The sequence below is a fragment of the Rosa chinensis genome, chromosome 4, assembly GCF_002994745.2.
Source record: "Rosa chinensis cultivar Old Blush chromosome 4, RchiOBHm-V2, whole genome shotgun sequence".
NCBI lineage: Eukaryota > Viridiplantae > Streptophyta > Magnoliopsida > Rosales > Rosaceae > Rosa > Rosa chinensis.
The window spans coordinates 53,581,669-53,595,783 of record NC_037091.1 but is presented as its reverse complement, the minus strand read 5'-3'; the positions used below and the strand labels follow the sequence as shown (position 1 = coordinate 53,595,783).

At 36.7% G+C, this 14,115-nt stretch overlaps 2 protein-coding genes across 3 annotated transcripts; both read left to right on the top strand.

Annotated features, from left to right (window-relative positions):
• Positions 1–944: 944 nt before the first annotated feature.
• Positions 945–5,900, top strand: LOC112197667 (nudix hydrolase 12, mitochondrial). Of its 2 annotated transcripts, none has more exons than XM_040518541.1 (6): positions 945–1,682; positions 2,551–2,659; positions 4,349–4,463; positions 4,555–4,638; positions 4,995–5,144; positions 5,480–5,900. In XM_040518541.1, exons 2-6 carry the CDS (start codon positions 2,589–2,591, stop codon positions 5,702–5,704), a joined length of 645 nt encoding a protein of 214 aa, XP_040374475.1. In that variant the 5' UTR covers positions 945–1,682; positions 2,551–2,588; the 3' UTR covers positions 5,705–5,900. The 2 variants fall into 2 exon arrangements, with proteins under 2 accessions (XP_040374475.1, XP_040374474.1); XM_040518540.1 differs by lacking the exon at positions 945–1,682 and adding an exon at positions 1,726–2,431.
• Positions 5,901–12,205: 6,305 nt separating this feature from the next.
• Positions 12,206–13,308, top strand: LOC112195770 (ethylene-responsive transcription factor LEP). Its single transcript, XM_024335968.2, has one exon. The coding sequence runs from the start codon at positions 12,322–12,324 to the stop codon at positions 13,135–13,137; it is 816 nt and encodes a 271-aa protein (XP_024191736.1). The 5' UTR covers positions 12,206–12,321; the 3' UTR covers positions 13,138–13,308.
• Positions 13,309–14,115: the final 807 nt, after the last annotated feature.

Below are 14,115 nucleotides of genomic sequence, written 5' to 3'. Positions count from 1 at the left end.
CATGGTTTGGAGTATGGGAGGGGAGGGGGAGGAATCTAGGAGGGAAGGCAATCTTATTATGGGCGTGAAGCAAGTGAGAATTGAATCTTATCAAGGTTATTGGGAAAGTGGTCTACATCAGTGATACTTGACTTGTTGTCATGGTTTGGAGTAAATGGTAAGTGGATCATGGGAGGGGGAGGGAAGAATGTTGGGCCTCTTATTATTGTGGGTTTGAAGAAAGCGGGACTTGAAACTTTTCATGGATGCTGGGAAATATTCCCTTGAATCAGGTATAGATGGCTTCTTATCATGGTTAGGAGTAAATCTCACTGTGGATGTGAAGCAAGTGAGATTGAATCGCATTAAGGATATTTGGAAGTGCTATTCAATTAGGGGTAGTTGGCTTCTTATGATGGTTAGGAGTAATTGAGAGTTGGTCTTGCTGCGGTGGGTGGGGTGGGGTAGCAAGTGAGAGTTGAATCATACCAAGATGTTGGGGAAGTGCTTTACAATCAAAGATAGGGTAGGTATTGTCTTGATTTTTGAGTGGAGCAAGAGAGCTGAAGAAGGGTGGGATATTATCTAGTATAATTGAATCAGGGATACAAGTTTGGAGTCTACTTATCATGCATTTAGTGCAGAATTAGTGAGTAGAATACTTTTGACAATCTTATCAGACCCGGTATAAGTGAATCTTGTCATGGGTGTGAAGTGAGTTGAGCGCTCTAGTCTTGTCACACATATGCGTTTGGTGCAAGTGTAATCTTGTCATGGCCGCGGAGTGGGCAAAAGACTAGTGATGTTCATTCTTTGTGTGGTTGTATATTCCTCAACCACCCAATCTTTGTTTATGGGCTTTGCCATCCACAGGTGGGTATGTGGTTCAATATATTCATATTTTGTTTGTGTTGGTGTTTCATATTGCGACCGAAAACCCTTCCTTTCTAGGATTTGCCCAAGTACATGAACAATAGCTAAGTTCCCTGCTGTGCATCTTAGAAGTTGTTTTCATTCTTCTCTTTACAAGTCCTGAAAATTTTCTGGCATTTTCCCAAGCGTTGCCTACCTCGGTACCGTCTTTCACGTTTGTGCAAATAAAATTGACATCTGGATGTGCCTTGACGTGGGGGTTGGGGGTTGTGCCAGTGAGCCTGAGCCTTTTGAACTGTATTCACTGTTAGGATTTGTACCAATGACGGTGTCAATCATTCATAAGTGTGGAAAATTTTGATGCTACATCCTCGGTCATCATTTGATGCTTATCTTGACATCCGAATTTCTTACGTTATGATTTATGTAGAATTGATGATATCATATGGGGGCATTGACCTGAGTAAACGGTTTTTGGCGTATTGGGCATGTAACGTTCTGAGTTCCAGACACTTTATATCAATAATTCATGTGACATCTTCCTCAGCTAAACTAGCTAGTGGATGTGGCAGTCATATCTAGTAAACAAAGAAAGCAGAAACAAGATAAAAAAGAAAAAAGAAGAGTTTCCTTTGGCTTCTGTTTTCTGCGGCTTAACTCGGTTCTTCAATCAAATCTTCTCTTTCCACTTCTTCTTGTGCATCTATGGTCTTGAGCGGTTTGTAGCTCTTATGGTTATAAGCGTTGATTTGTAGTTTCAGTGGTTTTGAGCATCTATAGCTATCACTATAGTTGAGCATCTATAGCAATCACTATAGTTGAGCATCAAGGTAAGATTTCAGTAATTATAAGCATTTATCTACTTACAACTAAAATTCGAGTTTGATTACCTCCTCTCAATTTCGATAATTATCGAAAAATATAATAAAATTATACTTGATGAATTAATGCAAGATCGTGATATATTAAAAGAGTTATGGTCGGCCAATTATTTGTGGGGACTCTACTCAACGGTATATTAAAATTTAAAGACATTTTCACCATTCCATGTAACAAAGTCCATTGCAGGTTTGAGTTCCATCTATCCTTTGATTTCTCGTGTGTGAACTCCATGTTCTATCTTCAATCTGCCGACATTTGAATCCAAATTGAGTGTTCAATTGGGATTCCGAGTTCTGCAAATGTGAACCATTTCATTCGATGTGGGATGCTCATTTTGCCAAAAAACAAAACAAGACCCATGTCAGGTCAGGCTTTGAGGTTGACGTTATATTTAAGTGGGTTAAAGTTGATTTGGTCTTCCCGCTGAAACTTATTTATGCCCCATCTATCTTTCTGGCATACATGTAGAGCTATAGGGGGACTAGTAGAGTGCAGCTTCTATGAAGGAGCATCCCAACATCTTCAGACTAGTTCAAAATAACTTAGATTTTTAGAACTTTCGAAGAGCGCCGAAAAGATTTTAAGCGTGTTGTCATCGTTGCCCTTATTGACCCATTTGATCTCTTTCCTCTTCTGCTCGTTAAATTCGAGGTTGTCGTTTTGCTCTATGGAGTAGTTTTGGGTTTGTGATCTCTTGGTATGCTCTCAATGTCGAAACTATAGTATAGTTAGTTGCCCTTCATTTGTTGAACTCATAACCTCAGAGGTTTCAACAAATCCAGCAGAACCCAGGTTTCTGATTCCATCTTTGTGCAGATTGTTAGGGCTATTGGCTGTGCAGATTATCAAAAATCATGTCTTGTTTGACAGCCAGAACAGGGCGGCAGAGACAGCGGTACGAGGATCAATTGAGGCTTGTTTCAGGGTGAGCACTAGTTCTTTTGGCTCTATAAATTTATCAATTTGGTTTTCTATTTCTGTAAACACTGTGCTCTTGAATTGTTGTTTTCTTACATTCTTTAAGCTAGAGGGAGCAAATTATCCTTTTCTGGTCTGCATTATATCTTTAGTTGTTATGAATTATGATACAGGATTATTATAAATTTTAAGTGTGCAAGCAAGATTGGAATCTTTTGTTTGGAAACAGTGGTATTATGAGCTTTTGTCTTTTGGGTCCCAATGGTTGTTAACAAGTTGCCGTGACCCGTGAGGTCCATTGCTAGTGGGCAAAGGTACTTGCAGAGCTGGGCCTTAGGGATTGACTTAATATTAGCTCATGACTTGTTCCAATGTGCACCATATGTCCATGTACATTCGAAAATCCCTCTCTTAGTATTTCTACAGAAAAATTTTGTTTACTGTGAGTTTGTATTCATACAGCTGCATAAGCATTCATAGGGTAGTTAATTTTTTTCTGACCACAAAAAAAAGAAAAAAAATAAGGGTGTAGTTAATTTTCAAGTGTAGTCAAGAAAAGAATAAATTTTTCTAACAGTTTGGTACAGTTAGATGTTGAGATACAGAATGAATAGACGTAAGTGCTGATCTATGATATGCAATTGATTGTTTGATGTGTATAAAATAAATAAGAGAAAGGTATTTCTAAGAATATCTTTGGATAATAATATGTTTGTCAAGTTTTGGATACATCTCAGTTGTCAATATCTACTTTACTTACTAAGAAACATGTCATATCACATTCTTAAGCGTTATGATTTTAAACAGAACATCATGTAAGGAGAGCCAGGAGTTGAATATTGTATTCATTCTGAGTTGACATTACATGATATTAATAAATGGTGTTTCAACATCTCTTCTTATGCTAGATAATGCAGTTTGAAAAGTTGAATTCTTACAGTACTGATTTTATTTATGTTTTGAAGTCTGGATTTTGCATCGTTCTCTTACTGGGATCTTTGTTGGTTGGCAATTTTGTGGTTTTCAATATGACATTATTCAGTTGTTAATCATTAACCATTTATTAGCCTCTAAGTAGGTCGAACTGTAATCTTCTTTATAAATATCATAGCAGATCAAGAACAAAAGTTATACTTATAAGTAATGATCAACTATTGGTTAGTTTTTCATGAATAGTGCAGGAAAGTGCTTGCAATCTTTTCTTTCTGACTTAATCCATTTAGTTCCTCCTTTTGGCTTTCAATTTCATAAACTAGCAGAAAGTATTTGCTTACTGGATTTGTTTTTCACCAATTGGCATCAGCATAGTGAGAGAAACATGACATCTGCTGAGCGATATACTTAAATGGACTCCTTCTTCTGATTATTTTTCCTGAGCATAACCACTTATCTAGAAAGATTGTGTAATGAATTGGAATCTTAATTTCATGATTAAACCTTCTTTGGCTTGTGAAATGTAGATGACATGTGGAAACGTGTTTCAGTATCATGTCACCATAACTAGTGCATTATTTGTGTTGGTTCTACCCTTTGTTTTCTCTGGATATCCATGTGTGTTGATTAAGTTCTTCCTGAGCACCACCCTCTCTCTCCGAGAGTTTAGTGGGGATTTTTTCCATTTCAATCAGCTGTTCTCTTACATTTGAGGAAAATTTGGATCTAACTTTTACTCTTTTGGTGGACAAAAAAAATATAGATGTATACCTTATAGGTTTGAAGAGACGGTAGGGAGTAGCAATTGCAATGTAGAGAAAAAGTTGCTTGTTCTCATGATTTCTTCACCAGATCGAGATGATCTTGTCTTTCCAAAGGTATCTAGCTATCTTCCTTCTTTGTTTGTTTCATACTTAAAGCTCTATTGTGATAGAGTGTTGACCACAGCGACACCTTGTTCATGATCAGGGAGGATGGGAGAATGACGAAACCATGCATGAAGCTGCTTGTCGCGAGGCCTTAGAAGAAGCAGGAGTGAAGGGAGTTCTTGGTGTAGGTTTCTCTTCCCTGCTTGGTAACAGGCATGGACTCCTTGTCACTGTATTGTTTAATTAAGGCTATAGAAATTTGTAATTGGAGCTCTAAAAGTAGAGATTTTTTGCCTCACCATTTCCACCTGTAACTTCTTGCTGTATGGATTTTCACTTCATATTGCTGCGTGAAGTAGAGAAGAGTGGGGTTAATTGCATGTTTTTGAAAGTCTACTATGTTTTGGAATCTCTTTGTGGTTTTGTACATTTTTGAAGTGATTACAAACTGTCTCTTGCATCTGCTGAGACTGAATTGCTTCTCTACACAGAATTGTAACCCCTGGTCGGCTAAACAAATCAATTTCATGTTTGCTTCAGGAAACTCCACTAGGACAATGGGAGTTCAGAAGCAAGAGCAAACAGAACAATGGCAGCCTGCAAGGTGGTTGTAGAGGTTACATGTTTGCACTAAGGGTTACTGAAGAGCTCGACTCCTGGCCCGAGCAGGCCATCTACGGAAGGAAATGGGTGAGTTGTAACTGATGTATATCTTCATCCACCATAGGAACTAGGAGAAATAAGAAAGAAGCATGAAAGTTATACAATTTGAAACTTGAAAGACATCTACTGAATCTTGAAACATGACATCAGTTTTGCTAACAAGTTCAGTGCTTTGGTTATTATAATCGTTAACTTGAATGAAAAGAGTTCATTGTCATTATCATCTTTGCAACTCGATCGCTCGAGACATATCATCTAATATTGAAACTTGAAAAACAACTCCAGTTCTGCAAACAAGTATTGTGATTCAATTATTATACGTGAGGCCTTGATATTGAAGACTTGGTTGGTGTCATTTTCAGGTTACTGTAGAAGACGCATTCAAATTCTGTCGGTATGACTGGATGCGAGAAGCTCTTAGAAAGCTTTTGATAGCACTCTCAGATAACACGGAAAATGGCCCGAGAGAAGAACTGGACGGATTTCCTTTGAGGCCAGTTATCTCAGAAGTCGGATCAGAGCATCAAATATCATCACCATCCGGTTGCTTTGCTAGTCATTCTAGTGTTCAGCAGCTCGCAGCTTGAGAATTCATGTCGCAAACGCATTGTACACAGGGTTAATGAATCATGTCTAAATCAAGTCAGAACCCTTGTACTGCAAGTTCCAATTGTAGCAAATCCTAGACATTCGTTGTTGTATTTCTTTGATAATTCTGTTTAACCTGTAAATAAATCGAGATTAATAGGAGGAACAGTTGGTTTCTCTTGTAGATTTTCGTGACCTTAACATTCTTTAATTAAGCTTCCACAAAGACACAGCTGCTTCTGGGATAACGATGTCCACATTAACCAAAGCAGAACAAAGCACAATCTCAAAGTCCGGGAACGATCTACATATCACGACAAGAAAAATTCAAACCTCCACGCGCTCCTCCCTCGAAAACATTCACTCTTTTGCTGGTTTTAGTATTCATTCTGGTTTAGTTTAATTTTGAAGGCTATGGCTTAGAGAGAGCATTAGTGGCATTAAAAATGTAGGAGATAAAGGAGAAGAGAAAAGAATATACGACCAAATGGGAAAGGATCAGAAGGACGACCGTGCGCTTAATTAACTTTGCATTGTCTAGATTGTTGAACTTGTTCTGCCATCTTTATTGTGAAGCATTCAAACTCTAGCTAGCTTAGCTTAGCTTTGATATAAAGCCTCCATGTAACACGGGCAGGGTTGGTCCTTTGACTACTCTATATTCTATAACCATTTTCTTTCCAAACACATCTTTTTACTCAATGATCTGTTTTATTTGAACCTTGGAAGTGGAGATTCATGGGATTCACAAATGCTTTGGCCCTTGTTTGAGTTTTCTTGACTTTGGTACTTTTTCTATAGTCAAAGTACTATTCATCAACTTGGTTTCTTTGATCAAGAAGATTAGACCGAGTTGTTTCCTTAATTTGATCTCTTCTAAACTCTTGTACTTACTAATTAAGAAAGTAAGTATAGCTTTTATTACCATTTGGTATGATAGATAATTACCATTATTTAAGTGATGTTATTATTACCATTCTAATTATTGTTATTATTACCATTATATTGTTTCTCCTATTTGGACTAGGAAGGTTTATATTTTGTTTTTCTTTAATTGGGGAAAATAACTACATCAATACAAAAGGGCACTAAGGGGGAGTCCATTCTTCTAGTATCAACTTCCAACAACAGAGTGACTAAGATCTTTTTAAGGCGTATGCATGTGTTCAAGTTTGCTTGTCGAGCTAGCCAAATACATCTTCAAGTTATGATGCGCCAAGGAGACTTTTTTGTAAGATTAATTGCCAAGTAGAATCTTGGAGTATCATTCAACTGGAACTTGAACCTTGCACTAGTGGAAACCTGAAATCCCTCTCGATCGAACAGCGAAAAGTATGTTAGCCTGGTTGCAGAGATGAGAATGGCTCTCCCCAGAAATCATACAAAGTTAACTATAACTGAAGAAGAGGCCGGGATATCGTATCTAGCTAGTTGATAGTTGTGGTTGTTTTGGTGGGAGTATACAACGTCATGCGGACAATTTACATTTTACGATGCAAAATATTTTAATTTTTAAATTTATTAATGTCTCGTATATAACATATTTTCTTTTTTCTATGTATTTGACACATTTTTGTGTGTAATATGATCTTATCCATAATATTAAATTTACAAATTGCAGATGCATGACGTGAAATATTATAAATTGTGTTATAGGATTCCATTTTTATTTTACTTGAGGTTTTATCAAATAATTCTTGATCTTCAAAAAATCATCAAGACTACAGATATTATCACTAAATCAATATGTAGCTAGCTAGTTGGTATGTTCTACTGCAGACAAATCTAGGCACACGCGCAGTATCGGATTACATGTCAATATAGCAATCAAGACTCTAATATCATTACACTTTGATATCTAAACCCTAAAACTGAACAGTAATAACACAGGTTTACTGTGATATATTCTCACAAAATGCTTATCACAGTAAGTGGATCACATGGGTTGGTCTTTCGTGCCTGGAATTCTTGATGATTTCACTAATGATTGCGAAAACGACATCTGTTAGTTTAAGACCATGTAGGATTGTAGGCATGTAGCTTAGCCTAGGATTATTGATACTCACTAGACTGCAAATATTGTCTTCACAAAACCATCGATTTCAGATTGGAGAAAGTTACTATGTAGAGAATCTCTTTCTTTCTATCTGTCTGAATTAGTGAGTTGTTTAATTGGAATGGAATTGATATGAAGCTATATGTCAGTCATGAGTCAATGGAGATCATATATATCTCAGTCAAATAACACCACATGGAATAAAATTTGCTAAATGTCTAAAAAGAATACACTGTTAGATTCTTAATGCTTGATATCTTTGAATAATGCTACTACTAAATCACCAATAAAGCCTTCTATGGCCAATATCAATAGACCCACCTACTTAAATTCAGAGTTCTGTCCATCACCAAGGACCAATTTCTAGCTCTACTTGGAGCTTTTGATCATGATCGTTCAGCATGGTAGGGAATTAATTAAGTAGGTTATATATATATATATATATATATATATAGACACACATATCCGATCCAGAGCGGAGCTCCGCTTTGAAATTAACGTGTGAAGTTCGAGTTTTTGGTCACTTTTCGGTCGCATATCCACATCTCGACCGTTCGGTTTTTAGGTACTAGTGTATAGATCATCTCTGCAAATTTTCAACCAAATTGATGATCGTTAAGGTATCTAACTCGCTTAAACCAATGGACGGACTGAATCTATCAACCTGAACCGTACTAGCTTTAAGGCAGTTATCAATGCCTTAACGATCATCATTTTGGCTGAAAATTTGCAGAGACGATCTTTACACTAGTACCTAAAAACTGAACGGTCGAGATGTAGATATGCGACCAAAAAGTGACCCAAAACTCGAACTTCACACGTTAATTTTCAAAACGGAGCTCTGCTCTGGATAGGATTTGTGTATATATATATATATATATATATATATATATATATATAAGGTGTTTTCTAAAATGGGGTGGGCTATATATTAAGGTGTTTTCTTTTGGGTTTCAAAATTTTTTTTCGGTACAACCATATACAAATGTAAAAAGTATCATGTTGTATTGTCGTTAAAGGAGGCCGGAAGGCGAGAGTATTTGGAAGAGAAAAAGCGGTGGCTAACTGGCTATAGAAATGAGAGTGAGAAACCTGAGTGACAAAGAAAATGAGGGCTCAATCGCTGGTGAGTGATGGAAATGACGAAGAGAATACTGAAAACCAATCCCTAATTATTTTCAGGTGGGCGTCAACATCAAGACTACAACGTTTTGATGACATTATATATAGAAAAAATTTTCTCCAAAATTTTCGGGTGGCCTTTAGTCCTCCCGAAGCTATATGTGGATCCGCCACTCAACCTTATGGTTTACTGGTTTAGGAAAATAGTAATTAGTAAAGTGTATAAATATGATTGTAGTGAGAGTTTCACATAGTTGATGGCAGTTTCTCTTACCATATAAATTTTACGATTTTAGTCGATCATGTTTAACATGGTATCAGAATTCTGATTCTAGATAGTTCCAGTGTACTATTGGCGGGAAGACTTTAATTGTTTGGAAATGAAAATATAGCCTAGAAGTATCTATTAAATGGGTTTGTATGTACATATTTCTACTTCATATGTGTGACTTCTTGGTTACATTAAGGCCATGCAAAGGAAACAGATTTCAGATTTGAATGGAATGCTCAATATCACTGAATTACAAACACTCATATGGTATTTGTGTGATTGTGGTGAGTGTTCTTCGCACAATGATAGTCTTATTTAAGATTAAAGTTCATTGCAATTAGCAGAAGTTACAAGAACTTCTCAAAATGTATTTGAAAGGATAAGATAGAAGACTAGAGTATGCGTGGTTCTGAACTACCACCTTCAATAATTTACAGTCAGCTGACTATGTGTGTTCATTAAGGTATGAAAATTTAGTACCTTTCTTTCTAGTTTTCGTTATCCACAGGCCAGCATTGGTCTTAAATTGGAATCAATTAAGTTGAAAATTACAATAATTACATGCACTAAACTATGTCTTAAAAAGTGAATTTACATATACTGTGTACCGAAAGGCCAATTAGTAATGCATGGGGTCCTCCATTTGGGTCAAGTCTCACTAGCTTAGCTTGATAAATGTAAAATTAACAAAACCCTCTAATATCTAGTAGTTTGTTTATTAAGTAGGTCTTTCTAGTGATTGTTTTCTTCAAAAAAGCTTGCCCTTTGTGTCCCTCTCTCACATGCAACCCAACATGGCTTTCCCTCATTTGGAGGTCTATATGTTCATATTCATGAGCAGCAAAGGACGCTCCAAAATTCGGCAAAAAAAATAAAAGAGGAAAAAGCCATTTCCATGGAATTAAACAAGTTAGAAAACGAAGCCTTTTGGTTTGAAAGTTGGGAAAGGGGGTGTGGAACATATCATTATATTAAGCTCAAAATTGGATGCACGTGGCTGAGATAATTATATTCCCCAATGTGTTCCAAGTACGTAAAAGTCTCCATATGCATTGTATAAGAGTAACATGATAATCTATACGTTTGTTTCCCTATTATATATAGGTAATATTATCCTATCATATCATATTTTAGAGCGAAATGTCTAATCGAATAGCAAGATTATATATTGCGAGTCATTTCTAAGAGATATCATAACATTCATCATCTGAGTAATCCTACGTTCTAGCCCATAAGCTCATATAGAATATATGAAAAAACTCTAAAGCAATTCATGTTTGTTTGGTCCTAAATCCTGAACTATTTAAGATAAATATCAAATGGCGTGCCATTAAGATTTGTTGAGTAATTTAATTTATATAAATAATGTTGAATGAGAGAAACTATCTTTATTTTCTTCTCCATAAATTAATCATAAATATATCATCATACAATCAATATAGTTGATACATCTATCTAACTAACAATAGCGTAAGTGTATATGATCCTAAAGGAATACAAACACTTATTTTTTTAATACGAGATTTCTATTCTTTTGAGTTTCTGAGATAGTTTTCTAATTAGAACTGTTATAAAAATTACTAACTGACAATATCAGTTTAGTTAAATTCTTATGGTGTAAGTGTATATGATCCTAAAAGTATGTAAACAGTTATTTTTTAATACGAGATTTCTATTCTTTTGAGTATCCGAAATAGTATTCTAATTAATTAGAACTGTTATAAAAATTACATATGCATAAAACTCGGTCAATTTTAAAGAAAAATTGATTAGTGCATGTACCATATGGTGATTAGAGAATATGCTCGAAATGATAAAGGTGGTATTAAAATGCCTGTACATATAATTGCATAGGGATGACCAATGATGGGTACTGACAATTGAATGATCATATGGGAATGAATGATAATTAGATTTTTCATGTACTGAGCAATCATATGGTGCAGGTTAGTCTTTTGCAAAATGCAGAGCTTTTCGGGTTTTGGATTAAAGCTTTTCTGACGCGTGCATGCTCATAATATACCGGTGATTTGATTAGTACCACAATAATCCATGATTTAATTTGATTAATTAGTATATGATGATCATATATTCAACTGCTTAGACTTCTCTCTTCCTCTCAAGGTCACATGCGAGCAAACTTTAGGTTAGATATGATGCTCAGAACTTTTGGTCAGTACCTACTATTTAGTCCAAATTATAATGAACTTCATAATTAACAACATAAGCTTGCAAAAAGTTATATATTGAATCACCCACTAAATAATAATGGCAATTAGTTGCCAATCATGCATCTTCCATATGTAAACATGAACTACTAATATTGTAATACTCGTATCTCTAGTTCCATAGATCGCAAATCTAATCAAGAATTTGCAAAAAAAGGAATAAGATCCTGTGATGATGATTTTTTACTTCCTCTGTTGACATTGTGATAATTTGTTTTCAAACATGTTATAATTTAGGTTTTAAGAATAAATGGCGTATCTATTTTAGGGTTTCATATTAAAAGACAGTTCTAGAGCGAGCGTTGCAGACTGATATAGTTATCGTTATATATATTTCATTTCAGCTGAGTTTGCAAATTTATTTGTCATTTACTTAAAATATGTTAATTAGTATAAATTTGTGTATGCTAGAAAGATAAGCGCATACCGACATCAAAAGGATGAACATGAATTTTGCTGTTTAGGGTTCTAGCTGCGAGGTAGGGTTTTCGTCTTGCAAATTAAATAAACGATGGAGGAGGAGATTACAGCAGCAGCAACGGAAGAAGTGACAGGCCAGGGTGCCTCAGCCATGGATGATTCGCTTATGGCATGAGTTTATGATGTCGCGCACAGAAAAGGGCCCCAATAATTTCATGCAGTGACTCATGAGATTGCTCATCATTTGTTGAGAATCCGAAATTATACTTAATTTCTCACCTCAAGGGCAACTCTGGTAATTATTAACACACACAATAATCTAATTAATCAAAATTAATTAGTAGATAAATCTGCTATTTAAACCCCTAACATGCAACAGCCTACAATCATTCCCTCACTGCTACTGCTCTATCCAATTCCAGACAAACCAAACTAGGACTACTGTCCTTTTCTCCAACCCAACCTTTCTTTTTCGTCAAACCCAGTCACTTACTAACTGCAACCTCCCTCTCACTCTCCATGGAGTACTTCACCAACTCATCGTCAAAAGGCGGCAACTCTCCCTCCCCCACTTCCTCAAAGTCCAAGAAAAAACCGCAACAACAACAGAACCAGCAACCTCAGCAGCAACAACAGCAGGAGACGAGGTTCCTCGGAGTGAGGAGGAGGCCGTGGGGCCGATACGCCGCCGAAATAAGAGACCCTTCCACCAAGGAAAGGCATTGGCTCGGAACCTTCGACACAGCTGAGGAAGCTGCCTTGGCCTACGACCGAGCCGCCCGCTCCATGCGCGGCTCCAAAGCCAGAACCAACTTTGTCTACTCCGACATGCCTCACGGCTCGTCCGTCACCTCCATTATCTCACCAGACGAATCTCATCGCGACATGTCAGCCTTCTTCACCGCCCCTCCCCAACCCCAAACGCAGATGATCACCACCCACAACAACGGCCAGCAGCAGCAGCAGCAGCCATTTTTCACTCAGGACCCGTTTGATGCCTACCCATTTTCCGGCGGGTCGTATGGCTCTTACGGACCCGGTTCGGGTTGTGCTGTTGGTGATGGAGCCGGGTCTCATGACAATGAGCTTCCACCTTTGCCTCCAAGTGTTTCCTCCACTGGTTATGGGCCTGGGGAAGTTATGGGCTCGGACTTTGATGGGTTCTCGGAGCCTACTACCACACATGGGTTTGATTCCTTGGCCAGTGGGTCATACATGGGTTTTGACTCGAATGAGTTTGTGCAGCACAGCCCACTCTTTGGGAGCATGCCACCGGTTTCGGATTCCGGTATCGATGGGTTTGATCTAGGCTCATCATCTGCCTATTTTTATTAACTTCTTGTTACTTTTCAATCACTAGTCGTCTAATCTTCTAAGTGTGTGCTATTTTGTTTTCTTAATATCTCTCACTTGCTTTGTTTTGTGCTGGGCTACAGCCTAAACCCTAAAGGCAATGGCGCCTTGATAGTTTGTACTGGATATGGCCATCATATATATTTCGAGAATTTGAGCCTCTTTGAAAATGGAAATGTTGATCTTTGGTTAGTAATATTTCATTTTATTTGAAACTTTGATAGTACGAGAAAATGTTTATTTAGCGCACGTTTTCAACTATGGGTAAAAGACAACCAACTAGGATCAAGCTATACATGGTCTCCTATGTACAAAGAGGATTTGGATTTTCAGAATCTTGAATATTCATTCTAAACTGCAAATATATTGTCCAATAAGATAACCCATGTCATTTGTGCACAAATAGACTGTGCAACTCGCATATAAAGAATGACTTTAGAGGATTTTATTATAAAAAAAATCTAAACTTTTTTCCCTACCCTATGTGGTAGCCTAACATGCAACAAAAAAGTAGTGAGAAAGAAAAAAGTACAAACAAATCAACAAAATTTTGGTGGTATTCTACAAATCAGTAATTTTTTGTTTGTGCTTGTACAACTGTTTGTAGAACTACGAAAAATTCAATTTATTCTTCGATGTGTTGTAGCAACTAGTACTACATTTGCAAACATATTGTCCAATTATAAGATAACCCATGTCGCTTGTGCACAAATCGACTGTGCAACTCGCATATAAGGAATGACTTTTTAGGATTTTACTATACAAACCTAGACTTTTTCCCGTACCCTATGTGGTAACCTAACATGCAACTTAAAAGCAATGAGAAAGAAATAAGTACAAACAAATCAACGAAATGTTGGTGATATTCTACTAAATTAGTAAATTTTTTTTTTTTTGGTTGTAGAACTATGAGGAATTCAATTTATTCTTCTATTGTGCACGTAGCAACTAGTACATTGG